The sequence below is a fragment of the Oncorhynchus mykiss genome, chromosome 3 (assembly GCF_057628025.1).
Source record: "Oncorhynchus mykiss isolate SJ-2025 chromosome 3, ASM5762802v1, whole genome shotgun sequence".
Lineage (NCBI taxonomy): Eukaryota > Metazoa > Chordata > Actinopteri > Salmoniformes > Salmonidae > Oncorhynchus > Oncorhynchus mykiss.
The window spans coordinates 10,276,071-10,302,500 of NC_143024.1; the positions used below are offsets into that span (position 1 = coordinate 10,276,071).

The 26,430-nt window shown below is 45.4% G+C and overlaps 2 protein-coding genes across 6 annotated transcripts in view; one reads left to right on the top strand and one right to left on the bottom strand.

Annotated features, from left to right (window-relative positions):
- Window positions 1-638: 638 nt before the first annotated feature.
- On the bottom strand, window positions 639-13,929 carry LOC149984319 (derlin-1-like). The gene is made up of 7 exons (XM_090220048.1): window positions 13,523-13,929; window positions 11,621-11,732; window positions 7,927-7,991; window positions 6,139-6,165; window positions 1,982-2,130; window positions 1,760-1,870; window positions 639-1,519 (listed from the first exon to the last, which is right to left on the bottom strand). Exons 1-7 carry the CDS (start codon window positions 13,673-13,675, stop codon window positions 1,366-1,368), a joined length of 771 nt encoding a protein of 256 aa, XP_090076174.1. The 5' UTR covers window positions 13,676-13,929; the 3' UTR covers window positions 639-1,365.
- A 301-nt stretch (window positions 13,930-14,230) lies between these two features.
- LOC149984320 (TBC1 domain family member 31-like) overlaps window positions 14,231-26,430 on the top strand; it is a 31,396-nt gene continuing 19,196 nt past the window's right edge. For 4 of the 5 annotated variants that reach the window (XR_016491750.1, XR_016491748.1, XM_090220049.1 and 1 more), the window contains exons 1-10: window positions 15,880-16,289; window positions 16,515-16,661; window positions 16,754-16,869; window positions 17,083-17,261; window positions 17,435-17,586; window positions 17,783-17,942; window positions 18,333-18,533; window positions 18,695-18,856; window positions 19,307-19,386; window positions 23,894-24,040. Coding sequence is in view for 3 of the 5 variants with exons in the window: in XM_090220049.1 (XP_090076175.1) it covers window positions 16,216-16,289; window positions 16,515-16,661; window positions 16,754-16,869; window positions 17,083-17,261; window positions 17,435-17,586; window positions 17,783-17,942; window positions 18,333-18,533; window positions 18,695-18,856; window positions 19,307-19,386; window positions 23,894-24,040 (1,418 nt within the window). In the remaining 2 variants the exon portion in view is untranslated. Of the gene's footprint in view, window positions 14,404-15,879; window positions 16,290-16,514; window positions 16,662-16,753; window positions 16,870-17,082; window positions 17,262-17,434; window positions 17,587-17,782; window positions 17,943-18,332; window positions 18,534-18,694; window positions 18,857-19,306; window positions 19,387-23,893; window positions 24,041-26,430 lie in introns of those variants that run through there. The other variant, XM_090220052.1, reaches the window with a different exon arrangement.

Sequence of the window (26,430 nt, forward strand, 5' to 3'; positions counted from 1 at the left end):
TTCTTGTCACAAACCAGAGCGTACCCCGTTCAAAGGCGCTTACATTTTGTGTCTTGCATATTTACCCACAATCCTCCTCCAGCCGGTCTCCCCTTTATCTACACTGATTCAAGTGAATAACAAAGGATCATAGCTTTCACCTGGTCAGTCTGTCACGGTGTTGTGTTCTCAGTGTATATGGGCTGCCTTATTCTGCATTTCCCCCCTTCCTGTGTCCTTTAACAATGTTTCGGTCCAGAGACATGCACAGGATTTGATTTACTTCAGAACAATGTTCAAAGATTTTTTTTTTATGCAACAAAAACTGAATTTGTTACGTTCTGTTTACTCAAGTACAAAATGGCATTGTACAAAAGTTAGAGAAGCAGACCCAGACAGAAAAAAAAACAATAAGATACTCAACTGAAAGACATCCTCTGGTATAAGGTCAAGGGTCACTGTACATGTGTGTCGGGGTCAATTCCATTGTAAAAACACATTGTAATTTCAGTTAACTTGTTGAATAACTAAATATTCATCCTCAAGACAAGAGTGCTGCTATTTAGCCTGGTTCATCTTCTGAATGGAAATCAAGTTGGCAACAAGCAAATCACTCAGTGTGAAAACAGTTGATACCCATTTCACACCAACTGGGGGTATTCATCAAATCTTGCAGTTTCATTTAATTACCATGTTGCAGAGCTAAATCAAAGGAGAAGAAACAGAACCATGACACTGCAGTTTGATATGGATCCAAAACATCTACTGGGACAGTCGGAGCACGAACTGTAGGCTTTTATCTCAAAATACAAACTGCATTGTTGTATCATTATACTACGTTGAAGATGACATTTTTCAATCCCCCACAACTTCGACCCTACTCCCCCATTCAAAACAGACAGACATTCAGTGTGGCGGTGTGATCATACAACCGCGCAGACCCGGGGGGGGGGGGGGGTGAACAAGAAATATTGTTTTGTGTTATATGTGCCTCTATCTACACAGCCAGCGTGAGTGTTGCCCCGTGTTCTATTTAAGGAGCAAAGAGAATTCAGTCCTTAGTGCTTCGGCTGTTCTCTCCCAGAACAATGCTTTTCTAAATGGCCAAACCCACGCTCTGAAAAGGCTGGCTGCGGCAACACACTGGTTAGGAGGAGCCCTGTAATTACAGTGTAATCAGATATGGCATCTTGTGTAAAAGAGAGCACTGAAAGAATAACATGCTGATCATATCCACAGCTGAGACATCTCTTTTCTGAACAGTTCAAAGGAAGGGGAGTTGGATACAAAAACAATCTGCTTTCTTCTGTATAATTTGGGCATCGGCGGTAGTCTTGAGGAGTGGAGACAAGAGTCTTTGTCCTGCTACTCGGTAGGACAATCTCCTCAGTCGTCCCCTAGACGGAAGCCAGCTCCCCAGGCATGACGTCCTCCCATACCTCCTCCACCACCACCACCGGCCTCAGGAGCTGCAGGTCTCCTGCTGGGTGGTGCTCCAAACCCAGACACGCCCCCTCGTCTGTTGGGCAGGAAGCGGTACCTGTAGAGACAGAAGAAAGCACACTGTATTAACACAGACATGCATCTCTGAAATGTAGAATGAGGACAACAGGGCTGTGTTCAGCAGGAATGTTCATGTAGAAATATATTTGTGTAGAACAGACATGCATTACACATCTCTGTAGTATATGGAATCGTGTCACTTCTACCTGTCATGTTGCTTCAGGATTAAAGCAACATGACTGGGACACTAGACAGGCAGAGAAGCAGAGGAACTCACAGGAAGTCAGGTGTTGACAGGAAGGACCTGCCTCCCAGGTCCATGGGGTATTTAAACATCAGGAAGAAGTAGAGATGGCCCACCAGGTTCCCAATCAGTTCATTGACAACACTGGAGAGATGAGAACCACCAAGACATTGAGGATTTTACTAATGGCTTAGACATTTCTGTTATACGTAAATTGTAGTTATAACATGTTGATTAAGTAATGGAACTACTTACGAGCCCCCAATAATGTAGTTGAATCCAAGGATGACCCAGGGTAGGTAACATGCTTTAAAGCGTGTCCCAAACCAGAAGGAGACTATGGTTTCTCTGTTCAGCTGAGCCCACACGTACAGGACGGACATTATCAACGGGATCATCAGGAGCTGGAAAACACAGCATCATTTGCATATTTTTAAAAGTCTAAATGTATTTGTCACATGCGCTGAATACAACAGGTGTAGTAGACCTTACAGTGAAATGCTGAATACAACAGGTGTAGTAGACCTTACAGTGAAATGCTGAATACAACAGGTGTAGTAGACCTTACAGTGAAATGCTGAATACAACAGGTGTAGTAGACCTTACAGTGAAATGCTGAATACAACAGGTGTAGTAGACCTTACAGTGAAATGCTGAATACAACAGGTGTAGTAGACCTTACAGTGAAATGCTGAGTACAACAGGTGTAGTAGACCTTATAGTGAAATGCTGAATACAACAGGTGTAGTAGACCTTACAGTGAAATGCTGAATACAACAGGTGTAGTAGACCTTACAGTGAAATGCTGAATACAACAGATGTAGTAGACCTTACAGTGAAATGCTGAATACAACAGGTGTAGTAGACCTTACAGAGAAATGCTGAATACAACAGGTGTAGCAGACCTTACAGTGAAATGCTGAATACAACATGTGTAGTAGACCTTACAGTGAAATGCTGACTACAACAGGTGTAGTAGACCTTACAGTGAAATGCTGAATACAACAGGTGTAGTAGACCTTACAGTGAAATGCTGAATACAACATGTGTAGTAGACCTTACAGTGAAATGCTGAATACAACAGGTGTAGTAGACCTTACAGTGAAATGCTGAATACAACAGGTGTAGTAGACCTTACAGTGAAATGCTGAATACAACAGGTGTAGTAGACCTTACAGTGAAATGCTGAATACAACAGGTGTAGTAGACCTTACAGTGAAATGCTGAATACAACAGGTGTAGTAGACCTCACAGTGAAATGCTGAATACAACAGGTGTAGTAGACCTTACAGTGAAATGCTGACTACAACAGGTGTAGTAGACCTTACAGTGAAATGCTGAATATAACAGGTGTAGCAGACCTTACAGTGAAATGCTGAATACAACAGGTGTAGGTAGACCTTACAGTGAAATGCTGAATACAACAGGTGTAGTAGACCTTACAGTGAAATGCTGACTACAACAGGTGTAGTAGACCTTACAGTGAAATGCTGAATATAACAGGTGTAGCAGACCTTACAGTGAAATGCTGAATACAACAGGTGTAGGTAGACCTTAGAGGCTATATACAGGGGGTACCGGTACAGAGTCAATGTGGAGGCTATATACAGGGGGTACCGGTACAGAGTCAATGTGGAGGCTATATACAGGGGGTACCGGTACAGAGTCAATGTGGAGGCTATATACAGGGGGTACCGGTACAGAGTCAATGTGGAGGCTATATACAGGGGTACCGGTACAGAGTCAATGTGGAGGCTATATACAGGGGGTACCGGTACAGAGTCAATGTGGAGGCTATATACAGGGTATTACGGTACAGAGTCAATGTGGAGGCTATATACAGGGGGTACCAGTACAGAGTCAATGTGGAGGCTATATACAGGGGGTACCGGTACAGAGACAATGTGGAGGCTATATGCAGGGGGTACCAGTACAGAGTCAATGTGGAGGCTATATACAGGGGGTACCAGTACAGAGTCAATGTGGAGGCTATATACAGGGGGTACCGGTACAGAGTCAATGTGGAGGCTATATACAGGGGGTACCGGTACAGAGTCAATGTGGAGGCTATATACAGGGGGTACCGGTACAGAGTCAATGTGGAGGCTATATACAGGGGGTACCGGTACAGAGTCAATGTGGAGGCTATATACAGGGGGTACCGGTACAGAGTCAATGTGGAGACTATATACAGGGGGTACCGGTATAGAGTCAATGTGGAGACTATATACAGGGGGTACTGGTACAGAGTCAATGTGGAGACTATATACAGGGGGTACCGGTACAGAGTCAATGTGGAGACTATACACAGGGGGTACCGGTACAGAGTCAATGTGGAGACTATATACAGGGGGTACCGGTACAGAGTCAATGTGGAGGCTATATACAGGGGGTACCGGTACAGAGTCAATGTGGAGGCTATATGCAAGGGGTACCAGTACAGAGTCAATGTGGAGGCTATATACAGGGGGTACCGGTACAGAGTCAATGTGGAGGCTATATGCAGGGGGTACCAGTACAGAGTCAATGTGGAGGCTATATACAGGGGGTACCGGTACAGAGTCAATGTGGAGGCTATATACAGGGGGTACCAGTACAGAGTCAATGTGGGAGCTATATACAGGGGGTACCGGTACAGAGTCAATGTGGAGGCTATATACAGGGGGTACCGGTACAGAGTCAATGTGGAGGCTATATACAGGGGGTACCGGTACAGAGTCAATGTGGAGGCTATATACAGGGGGTACCGGTACAGAGTCGATGTGGAGGCTATATACAGGGGGTACCGGTACAGAGTCAATGTGAAGGCTATATACAGGGGGTACCGGTACAGAGTCAATGTGGAGGCTATATACAGGGGGTACCGGTACAGAGACTGATGACTTAGAGCTGTCTGAGGTAGTGTCCCAAATGGCACCCTATTCCCTATTTAGTGCACTACTTTTGACCAGACTGCACAATAAAGGGAATCGGGTGACACAGCCCGATTGGCTCTGTGAAACAAGATACAGCAGACTAGACCAGTCTGATCATCCTACAGTAACTCCCCATCGTAATAAACTGAACCAGTCTGATCATCCAACCGTAACTCCCCATCGTAATAAACTGGACCAGTCTGATCATCCAACCGTAACTCCCTATCGTGATAAACTGGACCAGTCTGATCTGACCCTAACTCCCCATCGTGATAAACTGGACCAGTCTGATCATCCAACCGTAACTCCCTATCGTGATAAACTGGACCAGTCTGATCATCCAACCGTAACTCCCCATTGTCATAAACTGGACCAGTCTGATCATCCAACCGTAACTCCCCATCGTAATAAACTGGACCAGTCTGATCATCCAACAGTAACTCCCCATCGTAATAAACTGAACCAGTCTGATCATCCAACCGTAACTCCCCATCGTAATAAACTGAACCAGTCTGATCATCCAACCGTAACTCCCCATCGTCATAAACTGGACCAGTCTGATCATCCAACCGTAACTCCCCATCGTAATAAACTGGACCAGTCTGATCATCCAACCGTAACTCCCCATCGTAATAAACTGGACCAGTCTGATCATCCAACCGTAACTCCCTATCGTTATAAACTGGACCAGTCTGATCATCCAACCGTAACTCCCCATCGTGATAAACTGGACCAGTCTGATCATCCAACCGTAACTCCCCATCGTAATAAACTGGACCAGTCTGATCATCCAACCGTAACTCCCCATCGTAATAAACTGGACCAGTCTGATCATCCAACCGTAACTCCCTATCGTGATAAACTGGACCAGTCTGATCATCCGACCGTAACTCCCCATCGTGATAAACTGGACCAGTCTGATCATCCTACAGTAACTCCCCATCGTGATAAACTGGACCAGTCTGATCATCCTACAGTAACTCCCCATCGTGATAAACTGGACCAGTCTGATCATCTGACCTTCTTAATGAACCTAGTTTACATGATGTTCTACAGATTAAAGAGACAATCCACTCAAACTACAGTATGTGTTGGTATTGGTCCAATAGTCCTCTGTTGATTCAGTCCCAATGTGTTTTGCGTGTCAGCAGTCAAGTTGTTTTGCATCATCATGATGCTGAGGCCAGTGACACTTTGCTTCTAGAAAGTCCATTATCTTGAACATGTGATTGCTGACATGCAAAACATATTGGGACTGTATCAACAATGGACTAATGGAAAATAATACCAAAAGATAGTTTGAGTGGATTTTCCATACACACACATATATATATACATATATATAGCTAATAAAACCTTGCCTATCCTTGACAGGTGCAGTAGGGATGGGCTGACAGCCTTTAATTAATGCAGGGTTGTGGGTTGTGTCTTGGTAAATGAAAAAGGCAACAGGTCTTAATTCTTCTAAAGGACAGAGAGAGAATATAAGGAACCTACCTGCATGTCCATCATTAAGCCGGTTATCTACACAAGCAATGTCAAGGAAACCTGCATTCACATGTTGAATCAAACTCCCTTCGTCTAGTTGTATATAAACAGGCCACATACCCTGACCTTCATTTCCCTTCTAGTTACCCCGACCTCTAGTTACCCTGACCTTCATTTCCCTTCTAGTTACCCTGACCTCTAGTTACCCTGACCTTCATTTCCCTTCTAGTTACCCTGCCTTCATTTCCCTTCCAGTTACCCTGACCTTCATTTCCCTTCCAGTTCCCCTGACCTTCATTTCCCTTCCAGTTCCCCTGACCTTCATTTCCCTTCTAGTTACCCTGACCTGACCTTCATTTCCCTTCTAGTTACCCCGATCTTCATTTCCCTTCTAGTTACCCCAACCTTCATTTCCCTTCCAGTTCCCCTGACCTTCATTTCCCTTCCAGTTCCCCTGACCTTCATTTCCCCTGACCTTCATTTCCCTTCTAGTTACCCTGACCTGACCTTCATTTCCCTTCTAGTTACCCCGATCTTCATTTCCCTTCTAGTTACCCCAACCTTCATTTCCCTTCTAGTTACCCTGACCTTCATTTCCCTTCTAGTAACCCGGCCTTCATTTCCCTTCTAGTTACCCTGACCTGACCTTCAATTCCCTTCTAGTTACCCTGACCTGACCTACAATTCCCTTCTAGTTACCCTGACCTTAATTTCCCTTCTAGTTACCCTGACCTGACCTTCATTTCCCTTCTAGTTACCATGATCTTCATTTCCCCTGAATTTCATTTCCCTTCTAGTTACCCCGGCCTTCATTTCCCTTCTAGTTACCCAAAAGGAAAAGCAGTGGAACAGATGACTTGACAACAGAACTATTGTGTCTGTTCTGTCATGGAGCATAGAGGAGCTTAATGATCCATTCCAGCTGTACTGAGGTTCTGGAACCACAACACAGTAACTGAGGCAGCATGGGCAGAAAGACAGAGGCTGTATTTCAACCAGATATTTCACGTGAGTAGTGTTGTCCATCCATATGACCTGCATTAACCACATGGCTGTACAGACTGTAGCTAGGCCACTAGCAGGCAGGAGGTTTGGCTGTCCAGAGAAACAGAGACTGGTTTGGCTGTCCAGAGAAACAGATTATAGCTAGGCCACTGGAAAGGGGCTGAACTGTTGCTTGGCAGCTTAACAGGCAGGGGGCGGCTTTAATAATACATACTATAACAAGGCCTGGACTCAGGAGAGGCAAAAACAATGGGAAATCATGGCAAAAAAACATGAAAAACTATTAGCCTACCTTTAACAATGGACAAAACAGCATAACGTCACTGTCTGATGAAAACCTTGTAACTCCAATTGTGCAAATATATATTTTTTTACATTACCGCTTTAAATGAACTCCCCTCAATGTTCTCTGAACATTTCATGACTCAAGGACACAAAACATTTATTCAAAATAAATGGTATGTTCCAATTCCTGAAAAGTTTCTGTTTTGAAGGTTATCAGACAGAGACGATAAGTTACATGTATGAAGAGGTTTTCAGACAGAGACGATAAGGTAAATGTATGAAGAGGTTTTCAGACGGAGACGATAAGTTAAATGTATGAAGAGGTTTTCAGACAGAGACGATAAGTTACATGTATGAAGAGGTTTTCAGACAGAGACGATAAGTTACATGTATGAAGAGGTTTTCGGACAGAGACAAGTTAAATGGCTAATTGATTTACTAGGACTGATAATGTTGTCAGCTGCATAACAGATGAAGGCATCATATTGATAGGCAGGTAAAGGATACAACGATGCAGAGCCAGTTGAAGAGCAGCATGAACACAAAGTCAGCCGGACGCCCATCAAACGCCCCTGGAAGAGATGTATGAGAGAGAAGAGATAGGTTAGAGAGAGGAGATATGAGAGGGAGAGAGAGGAGATATGAGAGGGAGAGAGAGGAGATATGAGAGGGAGAGAGAGGAGATATGAGAGGGAGAGAGAGGAGATATGAGAGGGAGAGAGAGGAGATATGAGAGGGAGAGAGAGGAGATATGAGAGGGAGAGAGAGGACAGAGGGGGAGTGAGAGGAGATATGAGAGGGAGAGAGAGGAGATATGAGAGGGAGAGAGGATAGAGGGGGAGTGAGAGGAGATAGAGGGAGAGGATAGAGGGGGAGAGAGGAGATATGAGAGGGATAGAGGGAGAGAGAGGAGATATGAGAGGGAGAGAGAGGAGATATGAGAGGGAGAGGACAGAGGGGGAGAGAGGAGATATGAGAGAGGGGGAGAGAGGAGATATGAGAGAGGGAGAGAGAGGATATGAGAGAGGGAGAGAGAGGATATGAGAGAGGGAGAGAGAGGATATGAGAGAGGGAGAGAGAGGATATGAGAGAGGGAGAGAGAGGAGATATGAGAGGGAGAGGACAGGGGGGGAGAGAGGATAGAGAGGAGATATGAGAGAAACACTTGTTTGTTTATTTCACGTGCTGTGGCAACATAAACATGTTTCCCATGCCAATAAATCCCCTTTGAAATGAAATTGAGAGATTTATTTGAGCGGCAGGCAATAGGTGTCATCCCAATAGGTGTCATCACATTTTAAAAAAATACTGTACATACAGACCTTACACCGCAATTCTTTAATCATATTCTAATTGCCTAACCCCACCATGGTCACAAGATTTTAAAAAATCTGTGTGTGTGTGTGTGTAGTGAACGACATGGTCTGCTTCCTCCTACCTCCAACCGTCGTAATGTTGTGTAACAGATCAGATGTATAATGGAGCCTGACTAACGATAAGAAGTGATCAGTGAGGCCTGGGATGGTCAGCTGTCTAACCCGCTTCCTCTGGAGCACATCTACCATGTACCGCTGTCAGCATGGGTTCCAGTCCAGCCCACTGCTTCCTCTGGAGCTCATCTACCATGTACCGCTGTCAGCATGGGTTCCAGTCCAGCCCACTGCTTCCTCTGGAGCTCATCTACCATGTACCGCTGTCAGCATGGGTTCCAGTCCAGCCCACTGCTTCCTCTGGAGCGCATCTACCATGTACCGCTGTCAGCCTGGGTTCCAGTCCAGCCCACTGCTTCGTCTGGAGCACATCTACCATGTACCGCTGTCAGCATGGGTTCCAGTCCAGCCCACTGCTTCCTCTGGAGCTCATCTACCATGTACCGCTGTCAGCATGGGTTCCAGTCCAGCCCACTGCTTCCTCTGGAGCGCATCTACCATGTACCGCTGTCAGCCTGGGTTCCAGTCCAGCCCACTGCTTCGTCTGGAGCACATCTACCATGTACCGCTGTCAGCATGGGTTCCAGTCCAGCCCACTGCTTCCTCTGGAGCACATCTACCATGTACCGCTGTCAGCATGGGTTCCAGTCCAGCCCACTGCTTCCTCTGGAGCACATCTACCATGTACTGCTGTCAGCATGGGTTTCAGTCCAGCCCACTGCTTCCTCTGGAGCACATCTACCATGTACCGCTGTCAGCATGGGTTCCAGTCCAGCCCACTGCTTCCTCTGGAGCGCATCTACCATGTACCGCTGTCAGCATGGGTTCCAGTCCAGCCCACTGCTTCCTCTGGAGCTCATCTACCATGTACCGCTGTCAGCATGGGTTCCAGTCCAGCCCACTGCTTCCTCTGGAGCACATCTACCATGTACCGCTGTCAGCATGGTTTCCAGTCCAGCCCACTGCTTCCTCTGGAGCTCATCTACCATGTACCGCTGTCAGCATGGGTTCCAGTCCAGCCCACTGCTTCCTCTGGAGCACATCTACCATGTACCGCTGTCAGCATGGGTTCCAGTCCAGCCCACTGCTTCCTCTGGAGCACATCTACCATGTACTGCTGTCAGCATGGGTTCCAGCCCAGTGCTCTTTAAGCCTGCTCTCTCCTACCTTTCACCTCCATCTAGCCCATAAACATACAACATGCTTGTCTATATAAAAAAAGTGATGCCTATTGGGCTGCTCATAGTTTGGTGCCTGATGGAGGGGCCTCTTCCACAGGACAGGCCTCTTCCACAGGACAGGCCTCTTCCACAGGACAGGCCTCTTCCACAGGACAGGCCTCTTCCACAGGACAGGCCTCTTCCACAGGACAGGCCTCTTCCACAGGACAGGCCTCTTCCACAGGACAGGCCTCTTCCACAGGACAGGCCTCTCCCACAGGACAGGCCTCTCCCACAGGACAGGCCTCTCCCACAGGACAGGCTCAACATGTATTATGGTGCCTGATGGAGGGGCCTCTTCCACAGGACAGGCTCAACATGTATTATGGTGCCTGGTGGAGGGGCCTCTTCCACAGGACAGGCTCAACATGTATTATGGTGCCTGATGGAGGGGCCTCTTCCACAGGACAGGCCTCTTCCACAGGACAGGCTCAATGTGTATTATGGTGCCTGATGGAGGGGCCTCTTCCACGGGACAGGCCCAATGTGTATTATGGTGCCTGATGGACGGGCCTCTTCCACGGGACAGGCCTCTTCCACGGGACAAGCTCAATGTGTATTATGGTGCCTGATGGACGGGCCTCTTCCACAGGACAGGCCTCTTCCACAGGACAGGCCTCTTCCACAGGACAGGCTCAACGTGTATTATTTACCCTCAGACATAACAACTGCAAATGAGAGCTGGCAGACTGTCAGCCTAGCTAGCCTCTGTGACCTGGTGTGAATCCACCTTCTGTGACCTGGCGTGAACCCACCTTCTGTGACCTGACGTGAACCCACCTTCTGTGACCTGGCGTGAACCCACCTGTCTCCACCTTCTGTGACCTGGCGTGAACCCACCTTCTGTGACCTGGGGTGAACCCACCTGTCTCCAGCCTCTGTGACCTGGCGTGAACCCACCTTCTGTGACCTGGCGTGAACCCACCTTCTGTGACCTGGCGTGAACCCACCTTCTGTGACCTGGCGTGAACCCACCTATCTCCAGCCCGGTAGAGTACTGTGTGAACCCACCAGTCTCCAGCCCGGTAGAGTACTGTGTGAACCCACCAGTCTCCAGCCCGGTAGAGTACTGTGTGAACCCACCAGTCTCCAGCCCGGTAGAGTACTGTGTGAACCCACTAGTCTCCAGCCCGGTAGAGTACTGTGTGAACCCACTAGTCTCCAGCCTGGTAGAGTACTGTCTGAACCCACCTGTCTCCAGCCTGGTAGAGTACTGTGTGAACCCACCTGTCTCCAGCCTGGTAGAGTACTGTCTGAACCCACCAGTCTCCAGCCTGGTAGAGTACTGTGTGAACCCACCTGTCTCCAGCCTGGTAGAGTACTGTGTGAACCCACCTGTCTCCAGCCTGGTAGAGTACTATGTGAACCCACCTGTCTCCAGCCTGGTAGAGTACTGTGTGAACCCACCTGTCTCCAGCCTGGTAGAGTACTGTGTGAACCCACCTGTCTCCAGCCTGGTAGAGTACTGTGTGAACCCACCTGTCTCCAGCCTGGTAGAGTACTATGTGAACCCACCTGTCTCCAGCCTGGTAGAGTACTATGTGAACCCACCTGTCTCCAGCCTGGTAGAGTACTGGTAGAGGAAATAAAGATTGACTAGGTAGAGGAAGCCTGTTCCAGGGCCCACAGGGAAGTATAGGGTGGAGGTGATTGGTCTCCATACCTGTAGAGAGAGAGAGAGAGCGAAAGATAGATATCAGAGTCTGTTAGCTGGTGTGGGGGTAGGGGGGTGGGGGGGGTGCCATGGCAGTAACTGGTGTGTGTGTGTGGGGGGGGGGGGGGGGGGGGGGGGGGGGGGGCTGGAGCTTGGCAGGCCCACCACAGCTAAACACTTTATTCTCATGTGATGTAATGGGGCACAAAATGTGAACTCAACTGTCACATTCACTGGTTGATGTAAACACACGAGGGTATTCAGGATACCATACACATATTGTGATACCAGGAAAACCCAAAGCAGACTAAACTCTATGGTTCTTTAAAGCCTGCCTGTATGTAACGGTCTATGATATAAGCCTAGTTGGGAGAAAAAGACTAATGTGACTGTTGACAACAGAAGGCTGTGTGTTTACAACTTTAGAATGTTTTTTTTTTCTCAACAAATGAAGTCTGCTTCATGTTTTGTGGCCACGATACTTCCAAGTATTGCAATACTGGGTTCGTGAGAACCCTAAAACATACACCCTGGGCAATCTGACCGGGTTGGGGCACTGCACTGGTTTACACAAAAACCCCAATGGAACAACAGCCCAGACTGCCCAGCACAGGTGTGCCAGCTGTGGCCTCGCCAATGGAAACCTACTCTGCCTTCAGATAACAACCAGTAGTCAGCTGAGCTGTCAGGCCTGAGAACCGATACTGTCCACCCTGTATGTGTTCGTGGTGGGAAATAACCCAATTATCATACTTGAGTAAAAAATAAAAAAGATACCTTAATAGAAAATGACTCAAGTAAGTCACCCCAAAAAAATACTACTTGAGTAAAAGTATTTGGTTTTAAATATAATTAAGTTTCAAAAGTAAAAGTATTAATAAATTAAAAGATCTTATATTAAAGAAAACAAGATGTTTTTAATATTTTTTTATATGTTTTTAAGGATAGCCCAAGGCACACTACAACACGCAGACATCGCTTACAAACTAAACATGTGTGTTTAGTGAGTCCGCCAGATCAGAGGCAGTAGGGATGATCTCTTGATAAGTGAGTGAATTGGCCCACTTTCCTGTCCTGCTAAGCATTTGAAAATATAACAAGTACTTTTGGGTGTCAGGGAAAATGTATGGAGTAAAAAGTACATTATTTTCTTTAGGAATGTAGTGAAGTAAAACTAAAAGTTGTCAAAAATATAAATAGTGAAGTAAAGTCCAGATACCTAAAAAAATGTAATAATAATTGTGGTACTTTCAAGCATTTTTACTTGAAAACTTTACACCACTCTGTGTGTGTGTGTGTGTGAACCCACTTCATAGAGATGGGGTCCAGTAACAAAAGAAGGGTCGAGTGTCACGTTGTGACGCCACTGGTCAGAAGACTATGATGAAACCCTTGCTTAAGAGTCATGACGACTACTGTACGTAATGTGGGAGGTGCCAGTTATGACGAGGATGTCCAAAGGTGGATGTGATAGCACCACCTGTTGGAATTGCATTGACATTATTTTTGGTCAAACCTCACTCAACCAAACCTATAACAAATCCAGGAATATCAAATATATGTGAGATATTCACCAAACCTTTCTAAATAATCATGTAGTTCATTTCTATTGAAAATGCTGCTATCCTATCACTGAACTAGCGTCTTCATGCATCCCGGAAGTCCAACCTGTTCGTTTTGTGATTGGACTGAATTCACACCCCTCGTACAATCCAAGGCCTGCTAGCCTTGATGCTAGGCTATCATAGCAACACAGCAAATTGTAGCACACATAAACAACCCCACTGCCCATAACTTACCTGAAATTTGTGAAAGAAGTTCTCTGGCCATAAGACGAGGTACATGGGACTGATTAGTCCCAGTTTACCTATCAAGGGAACCGCAATCGACCCAGCAAACCAGTACCGGGTGATGAACGGGATTGTTTTGAACCAGTCCCCGATATCTGACATCTTTCCATACGATCTTGCCAAAACGAACACAGTCAACGAATTGCCTAAAGGCAAACGAACAGTCCCAAAGTCCTGTGGCGACTGACGATACCCCTTGTGTTATAATTCCCTTTCGATGACAACAATTATTCACGAAGGTTTGGTTCCTCAGTCAAGTTTTCATGACGTGGCTTCTTATTATACCTCAATCTTCTCGCGACTAGCTCTTGAACTGCTCACTTCCTGTCAAATTTGCACAGCAGTCCTTGCTATCTGGGATCCTTCGGACGTCACAACTCTGACGTTACCCCATTGAAGCTGACATTTTTTATGATTTACACTGAACAAAAATATAAACACAACATGCAACAATTTCTAAGATTGCACTGAGTTACAGTTCATATACGGAAATCAGTCAATTTAAATAAATTCATTAGGCCCTAATCTATGGATTTCAGATGACTGGAAATACAGATATGCATCTGTTGGTCAAAGATACCTTTAAAAAAAAGGTAGGGGCGTGGATCAGAAAACCGATCAGTATCTGATGACACCACCATTTGCCTCATGCAGTGTGACACATTTCCTTTGCATAGAGTTGACTAGGCTGTTGCTTGTGGCCTGTGGAATGTTTTCCCACTCCTCTTCAATGACTGTGCGAAATTGCTGGATATTGGCGTGAACTGGAACACACTGTTGTACACGTCGATCCAGCGCATCCCACACATGCTCAATGGTTGACATGTCTGGTGAGTATGCAGGCCATGGAAAAACTGGGACATTTTCATCTTCCAGGAATGGTGTACAGATCCTTGTGACATGGGGCCGTGCATTATCATGCTGAAACATGAGGTGATGGCGGCGGATGAATGGCACGAAAATGGGCCTCAGGATCTCGTTATGGCATCTCTGTTCATTCAAATTGCCATTGATAAAATGCAATTGTGTTTGTTGTCCGTAGCTTATGCCTGACCATACCATAACCCCACCATGGGGCACTCTGTTCACAACGTTGACATCGGCAAACTGCTTGCCCACATGACGTCATACACGCTCTCTCACGTTCTTTGGTTGTGCAAACCCACAGTTTCATCAGCTGTCCAGGTGGCTGGTCTCAGACGATCCCGTAGGTGAAGAAGACCGATATAGAGGTCTTGGGCTGACGTGTTTACACGTGGTCTGCGGTTGTGTGGCCGGTTGGACGTACTGCCAAATTCTCTAAAACAGCTGTCAAGTGGATGGATTATATTGGCAAAGAATAAATGCTCACTAACAGGGATGTAAAATAATTTATGCACAACATTTGAGAGAAATAAGCTTTTTGTTCATATGGAACATTTTGTGGATCATTTATTTCAGCTCATGAAACTTGGGCCCAACACTTTACATGTTGCATTGATATTTCTGTTTGTGTAGTTAAGGTAGGGGTTAAGGTAGGTGATTTTGTCAACGCGGGTGTAGTATTTACATACAGTAGAATTGCTTTCAGTTGTATTGGGTTGCACAAAAACTTTCCGTGGGAAGCCAGAAGTTAAATACAATTGCATTTGAACCTACTGTGGGTTGGGCAGGACAGTTGGTCATTATGGCTGGGGAATTTGAGACAAAATATCTAAAGGATCCTATTATTAAACACACTTACCAAACGTGGGTATGTTGTAGACCCACTTCCTCTCTGCTTACATAATGTCAAAATAAAAGTCCCCCACAAGTTATTCATTTTTTTCTCCACATATGGTGCAAGACCTTTATTTTGACACGAGATCAGCAGAGAGGAAGTGGGTCTACAACAGACCCACGTTTGGAAAGTCTGTTTAATAATATGATCCTTTAAGATATTTTGTCCAAATACAATTGAAAGCAACGCTAGTGTATATAATTAGAACCGCGTTGCTAAGAGTGCAGGAAAATAAGACAGGTGTCAAATACTGTAGCTAGCTAGATACATTTGATATTGTATTGTATTGTGATCACCTTGAGAAAGTGTCCACCTATCATACTTTTTTCTAAACCAAAACTTGGCACGGCATTGGTCCTTGTCCACCTCCATGGTCTATGGCTATGTTATGCACCCCCTTATAATTAGCAGTAATGACTATAGAACAATCACATTTATTCGTTTGTAACTGTGGTACATCTACACAGAGGGTTTCAAACCTCCAATCCTCCAATTTAACCTATTTGATCATAGAGAACTCCAGTAACCACAATTCCTGCTACTGTTTACATCCCATTCGTGACGTCATTCAAGAAGCGACAAGATAACCCCTGACAACTTTCTAACTGAAGACAGATTTATAATTATGGCTTTCATTTGAGTTTTGTTCTCAATAAATCATTTTGCGCGATATTGATTGCTCGATAATATGCGTGTGAATGCTCTTCTTGCGATTGGAGACCAACAATAACGTGTTATTTCAAATTTCGCGCTGTACAGACCGCCAGAGGATAGGCTTGTATTCAGGCTAGCTAATCAACAGTGAATTAGTTACCACTGCTAACTCGCTAGCTAGCTAGATCCAAACGTATCATATCCCCAATTCTGCTCATCAAAAAAAAAAATGCAAACGACCGACATTGGAAACAAGGAGGAGGGAAAAGTATGGCATCGAAAACCAACACCAAGTAATACTGGGTAGGTCGTTTCAAAGGATAACGTTAGCTCATAACTCACTTGTTGAGTCTCCATCACCTTGTGATTAGTGAAGCCTGGCTGTTGAGTGTTGTTGATCGTAAACGAGAGGGGAACGTTATTGTCTGTTTCTGCATATCTTGAATAGAAGCTGTGCTTTGCATTCTTGTCTGACAGCTAGACGTGCATCTTGTATGTAGACCATAATAACAGTTTTTGCTTTAACAGTGTCATGGTCACAGTGATTCGCAGTGCAGCTGCCTACCAGTCCAAAACAGTCCGCTTCCTTCATGTCACCTTCGACACTACAGGGGACTCTTTCCTGGCTGGAGATCACCATGGGAATATTTATGTCTTAGACATCACCAGAAACAGGTGCAGTATGTCACACTGTCAACACCACAATATAGCATTGCAATACTCTTACTGGTGCAGGCCGTGCTCATAACTGTTCTGTCTCTCTCCAGGTTTAGACTTGTTCAGAAAACCGGTCAAGCATGCACTGCCTTGGCCTTCAACTTGCGCAGAACAACGGAATTCTTGGTTGCTCTTGCAGACTACTCCATCAAGTGCTTTGACAAAGGTATGACTCCTTACATTGCTGCTTAATTGTTTTCCAAAAGGTTAGGAACTGATTAGCTGATTGAGGAGGGTAAAGTCATCTTCTGTGGTGTATTGGCCTGTATACCCAAACTTCCAGTATGTTGAAAGACCAATGATTCCATCAGATAATGGAGTTTTTGCTGTGTGTTTGCCAATTGGAACCAAAATCTGATTGATTGTTTGATTCCGTCAGATACGAAGCAGCTGGTGAGCTGGATGCGGGGTCACGAGGGGGCGGTATCCTCCATGTCGGTCCATGGCTCTGGCCGCTACGCCATCAGTACATCAGCTGACACGGCTCAGCTCTGGGACCTGGACACCTTCCAGAGGAAGAGGAAACTCAATGTCCGCCAATCTGTCGGCATACAGAGGGTTAGATCATTTACAGAACTGAATCATTTCATTTTTCAGATTTGACAGTACAATGAATACATAATGGCAAAATTCACACAGTGCCTTTTTATATTTTACATTTTGTAGAACTCTAAACAATTTATCTGAATTTGTGACAATTCATTTGAACTGTGTGTGTTATTTTTTTCTAGGTGTTCTTTCTTCCTCTGGGGAACACCATCCTCAGCTGTTTCAACGATGACTCCATCTTTGCCTGGGAGAGTGACACGTTGTTCTGCAAATACCAGCTGCCTGTTCCTGATGAGGGACCCAGGATACACTACAAGGCATTTGCTGTCACACGGTGTGTGTGTGTGTGTGTGTGTGTGTGTGTGTGTGTGTGTGTGTGTGTTTTTAAACGGTTGAGTGGAAGTGGAAGTCTAATATACAAAAGTGTGTCTGTCTGTGGGGCTATGACTATTACAGATAAGCCCTGAACAACAAAGCAGCTGTTCAGTACCAGTGATGTCCTCCTAAAACCATCTGTGTTCTCTTGACAGTGATGGGAAGATTCTGGCTGCAGGGGGCAGATCCAACCTTCTCCATCTGTGGTGTCTGGACACCAGGCAGCTGCTTAGAGTGGTCCAGATGCCTCCCAAGGTCCGCACTGTCAGACAGCTGGAGTTCCTACCAGACAGCTTCGATGGTGGGGCCAGCCAGGTATGTATTCATTCATTCTATTCATTCATCCTTTAACCAAGGAAGTCACGTTGAGTTTTACATCTCTTTTTCAAGTGAACCCTTGCCAAAAAAAAGCAGCCAATGCACAGCCAATGCACAGCCAATGCACAGCCAATGCACAGCCAATGTACAGCCAATGTACAGCCAATGCACAGCCAATGCACAGCCAATGCACAGCCAATGTACAGCCAATGTACAGCCAATGTACAGCCAATGTACAGCCAATGCACAGCCAATGTACAGCCAATGTACAGCCAATGTACAGCCAATGCACAGCCAATGCTGTCTGATACTGAGGTATTTTGGAGAACATGTTTTATTTGTCTCGGTGGTTGGAAAATGAGAGAACATTTAGTTTTTGTTCTTCAGACTCTTGGGGTGCTGAGTCAGGATGGTGTGATGCGTTTCATCAACATCCAGACCTGCAAGCTGCTCTTCAACATCGGATCCCATGATGACGCCATCACCTCAGCCACCGTCAGTCCCAACGGACGCCATATTGTCACGATAATGGACAACGGCAGCCTAAACATCTACAGTGTTCAGTGTCTGACCCAGGACTACAACAAGGTAGCAATCATCAGAGTGATTAGAAAGGCCGTTCATCTGACACGTGTCCTTGAATTTGACTAAATGACCCAGGCAGCTTCGTTTCATCTGTGTAGTTTTTACATTAGCACACATCAGTCATGTTTCTGCCTTCCCCTGAGCCACTCGTCATCCTCTCCTAGCCTCCTCCGTCCCTGGTCAAAGTGGTGTCTGGTGGAGAGTGTTCCGCTCTGACAATGAAGGTGAAGTCAGAAGGGGTCCAGCGGCCGGCCAAAAACTCTGGTCGACGGGTCAAGACCAAAGTCCTGAGGCCTCCAGCTGTCCCCATGACAGAGGATAAAGAGGTACAGATGTAGGATATTCATTGGATCACTCTTTTGTTGCACAACAGGAAATGAAAACTTGTATTCAAGGTTTTAAAAGGCTTCTGAAGTTTGTAATTTCCCCTTGAAAATTTCCGATTTTTGACCCCTACAAAAAAATGTCCATTAATTATAATCAATATTATAATTCACATTTCCTGTTGCTCCAGGATTATTTTCCCTCTGTAGCAAACTGCCTCAAATTAAAAGCCTACACCTGTAGAGCATGCAGAAACACATGGCAGACAGAAGCATAGATACTTGTGGTATAATCTCATAGTGACCGTATAATAGCATGACCTTATTTACTTCTCTGGTCTGGAGCCAAGCTGTCTGATGATTTTACCATTGGTTTTCCTCATCCCACATTTTGAATGATGTTCTTTTGAATCAAGTGAGGCAATCAACTGATTTGTGGCTTTTCTATTTCAGAATGAACTGCCTGACGGTCTAAACAAGAAGAGACTTGTGACGTTACTGAAGGCATTTGGAGAATATCCAGCTAAATACAGGTAACTAACTACAAATCAGGAATCAGGTGCCAAGGTGTCACAGTTTTAACGAGGGGCAGCAACATACAAATGTGCTCCTTAGACACTACAGTAAACGGTGCTCCTTTACACACTACAGTAAACGGTGCTCCTTTAGACACTACAGTAAACGGTGATCCTTTCGACACCACAGTAAACGGTGCTCCTTTAGACACTACAGTAAACGGTGCTCCTTTAGACACTACAGTAAACGGTGCTCCTTTAGACACGACAGTAAACGGTGCTCCTTTAGACACGACAGTAAACGGTGCTCCTTTAGACACGACAGTAAACGGTGCTCCTTTAGACACGACAGCAAACGGTGCTCCTTTAGACACCACAGTAAACGGTGCTCCTTTAGACACTACAGTAAACGGTGCTCCTTTAGACAGTAAACGGTGCTCCTTAGACACTACAGTAAACGGTGCTCCTTTAGACACTACAGTAAACGGTGCTCCTTTAGACACTACAGTAAACTGTGCTCCTTTACACACTACAGTAAACTGTGCTCCTTTAAACACTACAGTAAACGGTGCTCCTTTAGACACGACAGTAAACGGTGCTCCTTTAGACACGACAGTAAACAGTGCTCCTTTAGACACTACAGTAAACGGTGCTCCTTTCGACACCACAGTAAACGGTGCTCCTTTAGACAGTAAACGGTGCTCCTTTAGACACTACAGTAAACGGTGCTCCTTTAGACACTACAGTAAACGGTGCTCCTTTAGACACCACAGTAAACGGTGCTCCTTTAGACACGACAGTAAACAGTGCTCCTTTAGACACTACAGTAAACGGTGCTCCTTTCGACACCACAGTAAACGGTGCTCCTTTAGACAGTAAACGGTGCTCCTTTAGACACCACAGTAAACGGTGCTCCTTTAGACACTACAGTAAACGGTGCTCCTTTAGACACCACAGTAAACGGTGCTCCTTTAGACACTACAGTAAACGGTGCTCCTTTAAACACTACAGTAAACGGTGCTCCTTTAAACACTACAGTAAACGGTGCTCCTTTAGACAGTAAACGGTGCTCCTTTAGACACTACAGTAAACGGTGCTCCTTTAGACAGTAAACGGTGCTCCTTTAGACAGTAAATGGTGCTCCTTTAGACACTACAGTAAACGGTGCTCCTTTAGACACTACAGTAAACGGTGCTCCTTTAAACACCACAGTAAACGGTGCTCCTTTAGACACTACAGTAAACGGTGCTCCTTTAGACACGACAGTAAACGGTGCTCCTTTAGACACGACAGTAAACGGTGCTCCTTTAGACACGACAGTAAACGGTGCTCCTTTAGACACGACAGCAAACGGTGCTCCTTTAGACACTACAGTAAACGGTGCTCCTTTAGACACCACAGTAAACGGTGCTCCTTTAGACAGTAAACGGTGCTCCTTAGACACTACAGTAAACGGTGCTCCTTTAGACACTACAGTAAACGGTGCTCCTTTAAACACCACAGTAAACGGTGCTCCTTTAGACACTACAGTAAACGGTGCTCCTTTAGACACTACAGTAAACGGTGCTCCTTTAGACACGACAGTAAACGGTGCTCCTTTAGACACGACAGTAAACGGTGCTCCTTTAGACATTACAGCAAACGGTGCTCCTTTAGACACTACAGTAAACGGTGCTCCTTTAGACACCACAGTAAACGGTGCTCCTTTAGACACTACAGTAAACGGTGCTCCTTTAGACAGTAAACGGTGCTCCTTAGACACTACAGTAAACGGTGCTCCTTTAGACACTACAGTAAACGGTGCTCCTTTCGACACCACAGTAAACGGTGCTCCTTTAGACACTACAGTAAACTGTGCTCCTTTACACACTACAGTAAACTGTGCTTCTTTAAACACTACAGTAAACGGTGCTCCTTTAGACACGACAGTAAACGGTGCTCCTTTAGACACGACAGTAAACAGTGCTCCTTTAGACACTACAGTAAACGGTGCTCCTTTCGACACCACAGTAAACGGTGCTCCTTTAGACAGTAAACGGTGCTCCTTTAGACACTACAGTAAACGGTGCTCCTTTAGACACTACAGTAAACGGTGCTCCTTTAGACACTACAGTAAACGGTGCTCCTTTAGACACCACAGTAAACGGTGCTCCTTTAGACACTACAGTAAACGGTGCTCCTTTAAACACTACAGTAAACGGTGCTCCTTTAAACACTACAGTAAACGGTGCTCCTTTAGACAGTAAACGGTGCTCCTTTAGACACTACAGTAAACGGTGCTCCTTTAGACAGTAAACGGTGCTCCTTTAGACAGTAAATGGTGCTCCTTTAGACACTACAGTAAACGGTGCTCCTTTAGACACTACAGTAAACGGTGCTCCTTTAAACACCACAGTAAACGGTGATCCTTTAGACAGTAAACGGTGCTCCTTTAGACACTACAGTAAACGGTGCTCCTTTAGACACTACAGTAAACGGTGCTTCTTTCGACACGACAGGAAACGGTGCTCCTTTAGACACTACAGTAAACGGTGCTCCTTTCGACACCACAGTAAACGGTGCTCCGTTAGACACTACAGTAAACGGTGCTCCTTTCGACACTACAGTAAACGGTGCTCCTTTCGACACCACAGTAAACGGTGCTCCTTTAGACACTACAGTAAACTGTGCTCCTTTAGACACTACAGTAAACGGTGCTCCTTTCGACACGACAGTAAACGGTGCTCCTTTCGACACCACAGTAAACGGTGCTCCTTTAGACACTACAGTAAACGGTGCTCCTTTAGACACTACAGTAAACGGTGCTCCTTTAGACACTACAGTAAACGGTGCTCCTTTAGACACTACAGTAAACGGTGCTCCTTTAGACACGACAGTAAATGGTGCTCCTTTCGACACCACAGTAAACGGTGCTCCTTTAGACACTACAGTAAACGGTGCTCCTTTAGACACTACAGTAAACGGTGCTCCTTTAGACACTACAGTAAACGGTGCTCCTTTAGACACTACAGTAAACGGTGCTCCTTTCGACACGACAGTAAACGGTGCTCCTTCCGACATGACAGTAAACGGTGCTCCTTTCGACACTACAGTAAACGGTGCTCCTGTCGACACTACAGTAAACGGTGCTCCTGTCGACACTACAGTAAACGGTGCTCCTTTAGACACGACAGTAAACGGTGCTCCTTTAGACACAACAGTAAACGGTGCTCCTTTACACACTACAGTAAACGGTGCTCCTTTAGACACCACAGTAAACGGTGCTCCTTTAGACACTACAGTAAACGGTGCTCCTTGAAACACTACAGTAAACGGTGCTCCTTTAGACAGTAAACGGTGCTCCTTTAGACACTACAATAAACGGTGCTCCTTTAGACAGTAAACGGTGCTCCTTTAGACAGTAAACGGTGCTCCTTTAGACACTACAGTAAACGGTGCTCCTTTAGACAGTAAACGGTGCTCCTTTAGACACTACAGTAAACGGTGCTCCTTTAGACACCACAGTAAACGGTGCTTCTTTCGACACGACAGTAAACGGTGCTCCTTTCGACACCACAGTAAACGGTGCTCCTTTAGACACTACAGTAAACGGTGCTCCTTTAGACACTACAGTAAACGGTGCTCCTTTAGGCACTACAGTAAACGGTGCTCCTTTCGACACCACAGTAAACGGTGCTCCTTTAGACACTACAGTAAATGGTGCTCCTTTAGACAGTAAACGGTGCTCCTTTCGACACCACAGTAAACGGTGCTCCGTTAGACACCACAGTAAACGGTGCTCCTTTAAACACTACAGTAAACGGTGCTCCTTTAAACACTACAGTAAACGGTGCTCCTTTCGACACTACAGTAAACGGTGCTCCTTTCGACACTACAGTAAACGGTGCTCCTTTAGACACGACAGTAAACGGTGCTCCTTTAGACACCACAGTAAACGGTGCTCCTTTAGACACTACAGTAAATGGTGCTCCTTTAGACAGTAAACGGTGCTCCTTTCGACACCACAGTAAACGGTGCTCCTTTAGACAGTAAACGGTGCTCCTTTCGACACCACAGTAAACGGTGCTCCTTTAGACACTACAGTAAATGGTGCTCCTTTAGACAGTAAACGGTGCTCCTTTCGACACCACAGTAAACGGTGCTCCGTTAGACACCACAGTAAACGGTGCTCCTTTAAACACTACAGTAAACGGTGCTCCTTTCGACACTACAGTAAACGGTGCTCCTTTCGACACTACAGTAAACGGTGCTCCTTTAGACATTACAGTAAACGGTGCTCCTTTAGACACGACAGTAAACGGTGCTCCTTTAGACACCACAGTAAACGGTGCTCCTGTCGACACTACAGTAAACGGTGCTCCCTTAGACACTACAGTAAACGGTGCTCCTTTAGACACGACAGTAAACGGTGCTCCTTTACACACTACAGTAAACGGTGCTCCTTTACACACTACAGTAAACGGTGCTCCGTTAGACACCACAGTAAACGGGTTCCATTATGATGATCATGCGTTTTATTTGTCAGGATGTTTGTGTGGAGGTCCCTCCTGCATCTGCCAGAGAACCACGCAGCTTTCAGCAGTCTGACCGATAAAGGCCTGCACTCTGCCTACCTCAGCATCCAGGAGCGATACCCCATCAAGAGCCACAAACTGCAGCGTGGACTTCAACGGTATACTTACCACTTACCTGGCTGGCACTATGGGCCTGCTGTCATGTTGGCCTGGGCACCTTCAGATCATCTGGAATTATTCATAGTAGGAGCTAATGGTTCTTCAATTTTTATCAAAACGTCCTTGATGATTAATTCTTGTGATGGGTATATCTGACAGTGCTGTCATTTCCATGAATCACGATGGGTATATCTGACAGTGCTGTCATTTCCATGAATCATGATGGGTGTATCTGACAGTGCTGTCATTTCCATGAATCATGATGGGTATATCTGACAGTGCTGTCATTTCCATGAATCATGATGGGTATATCTGACAGTGCTGTCATTTCCCTGAATCATGATGGGTATATCTGACAGTGCTATCATTTCCCTGAATCATGATGGGTATATCTGACAGTGCTGTCATTTCCCTGAATCATGATGGGTATATCTGACAGTGCTGTCATTTCCATGAATCATGATGGGTATATCTGACAGTGCTGTCATTTCCATGAATCATGATGGGTATATCTGACAGTGCTGTCATTTCCCTGAATCATGATGGGTGTATCTGACAGTGCTGTCATTTCCATGAATCATGATGGGTATATCTGACAGTGCTGTCATTTCCATGAATCATGATGGGTATATCTGACAGTGCTGTCATTTCCATGAATCATGATGGGTGTATCTGACAGTGCTGTCATTTCCATGAATCACGATGGGTATATCTGACAGTGCTGTCATTTCCCTGAATCATGATGGGTATATCTGACAGTGCTGTCATTTCCCTGAATCATGATGGGTGTATCTGACAGTGCTGTCATTTCCATGAATCACGATGGGTATATCTGACAGTGCTGTCATTTCCATGAATCACGATGGGTATATCTGACAGTGCTGTCATTTCCATGAATCACGATGGGTATATCTGACAGTGCTGTCATTTCCATGAATCGTGATGGGTATATCTGACAGTGCTGTCATTTCCATGAATCATGATGGGTATATCTGACAGTGATGTCATTTCCATGAATCGTGATGGGTATATCTGACAGTGCTGTCATTTCCCTGAATCATGATGGGTGTATCTGACAGTGCTGTCATTTCCCTGAATCATGATGGGTATATCTGACAGTGCTGTCATTTCCATGAATCATGATGGGTGTATCTGACAGTGCTGTCATTTCCCTGAATCATGATGGGTATATCTGACAGTGCTGTCATTTCCATGAATCATGATGGGTGTATCTGACAGTGCTGTCATTTCCCTGAATCATGATGGGTGTATCTGACAGTGCTGTCATTCACCTGAATCATGATGGGTATATCTGACAGTGCTGTCATTTCCATGAATCGTGATGGGTATATCTGACAGTGCTGTCATTTCCCTGAATCATGATGGGTGTATCTGACAGTGCTGTCATTTCCCTGAATCGTGATGGGTATATCTGACAGTGCTGTCATTTCCCTGAATCATGATGGGTGTATCTGACAGTGCTGTCATTTCCCTGAATCGTGATGGGTATATCTGACAGTGCTGTCATTTCCCTGAATCATGATGGGTGTATCTGACAGTGCTGTCATTTCCATGAATCATGATGGGTGTATCTGACAGTGCTGTCATTTCCATGAATCATGATGGGTATATCTGACAGTGATGTCATTTCCATGAATCGTGATGGGTATATCTGACAGTGCTGTCATTTCCCTGAATCATGATGGGTATATCTGACAGTGCTGTCATTTCCCTGAATCATGATGGGTGTATCTGACAGTGCTGTCATTTCCATGAATCATGATGGGTGTATCTGACAGTGCTGTCATTTCCATGAATCATGATGGGTATATCTGACAGTGCTGTCATTTCCCTGAATCATGATGGGTATATCTGACAGTGCTGTCATTTCCCTGAATCACGATGGGTGTATCTGACAGTGCTGTCATTCCCATGAATCATGATGGGTATATCTGACAGTGCTGTCATTTCCCTGAATCATGATGGGTATATCTGACAGTGCTGTCATTTCCCTGAATCACGATGGGTGTATCTGACAGTGCTGTCATTTCCATGAATCATGATGGGTGTATCTGACAGTGCTGTCATTTCCATGAATCATGATGGGTATATCTGACAGTGCTGTCATTTCCCTGAATCACGATGGGTATATCTGACAGTGCTGTCATTTCCCTGAATCACGATGGGTATATCTGACAGTGCTGTCATTTCCCTGAATCATGATGGGTGTATCTGACAGTGCTGTCATTTCCATGAATCATGATGGGTGTATCTGACAGTGCTGTCATTTCCATGAATCATGATGGGTATATCTGACAGTGCTGTCATTTCCATGAATCATGATGGGTATATCTGACAGTGCTGTCATTTCCCTGAATCATGATGGGTA

Excerpts from the sequence above, each read along its gene's own strand:
- LOC149984319 (XM_090220048.1), bottom strand. The coding sequence starts at position 13,675 with ATGTCAGATATCGGGGACTGGTTCAAAACAATCCCGTTCATCACCCGG. Across the intron at positions 1,871-1,981 it reads AACTACATTATTGGGGGCTC|TGTTGTCAATGAACTGATTG; the intron begins GTAAGTAGTTCC and ends TCATCTCTCCAG. Across the intron at positions 1,520-1,759 it reads CTGTCAACACCTGACTTCCT|GTACCGCTTCCTGCCCAACA; the intron begins GTGAGTTCCTCT and ends CTGTCTCTACAG.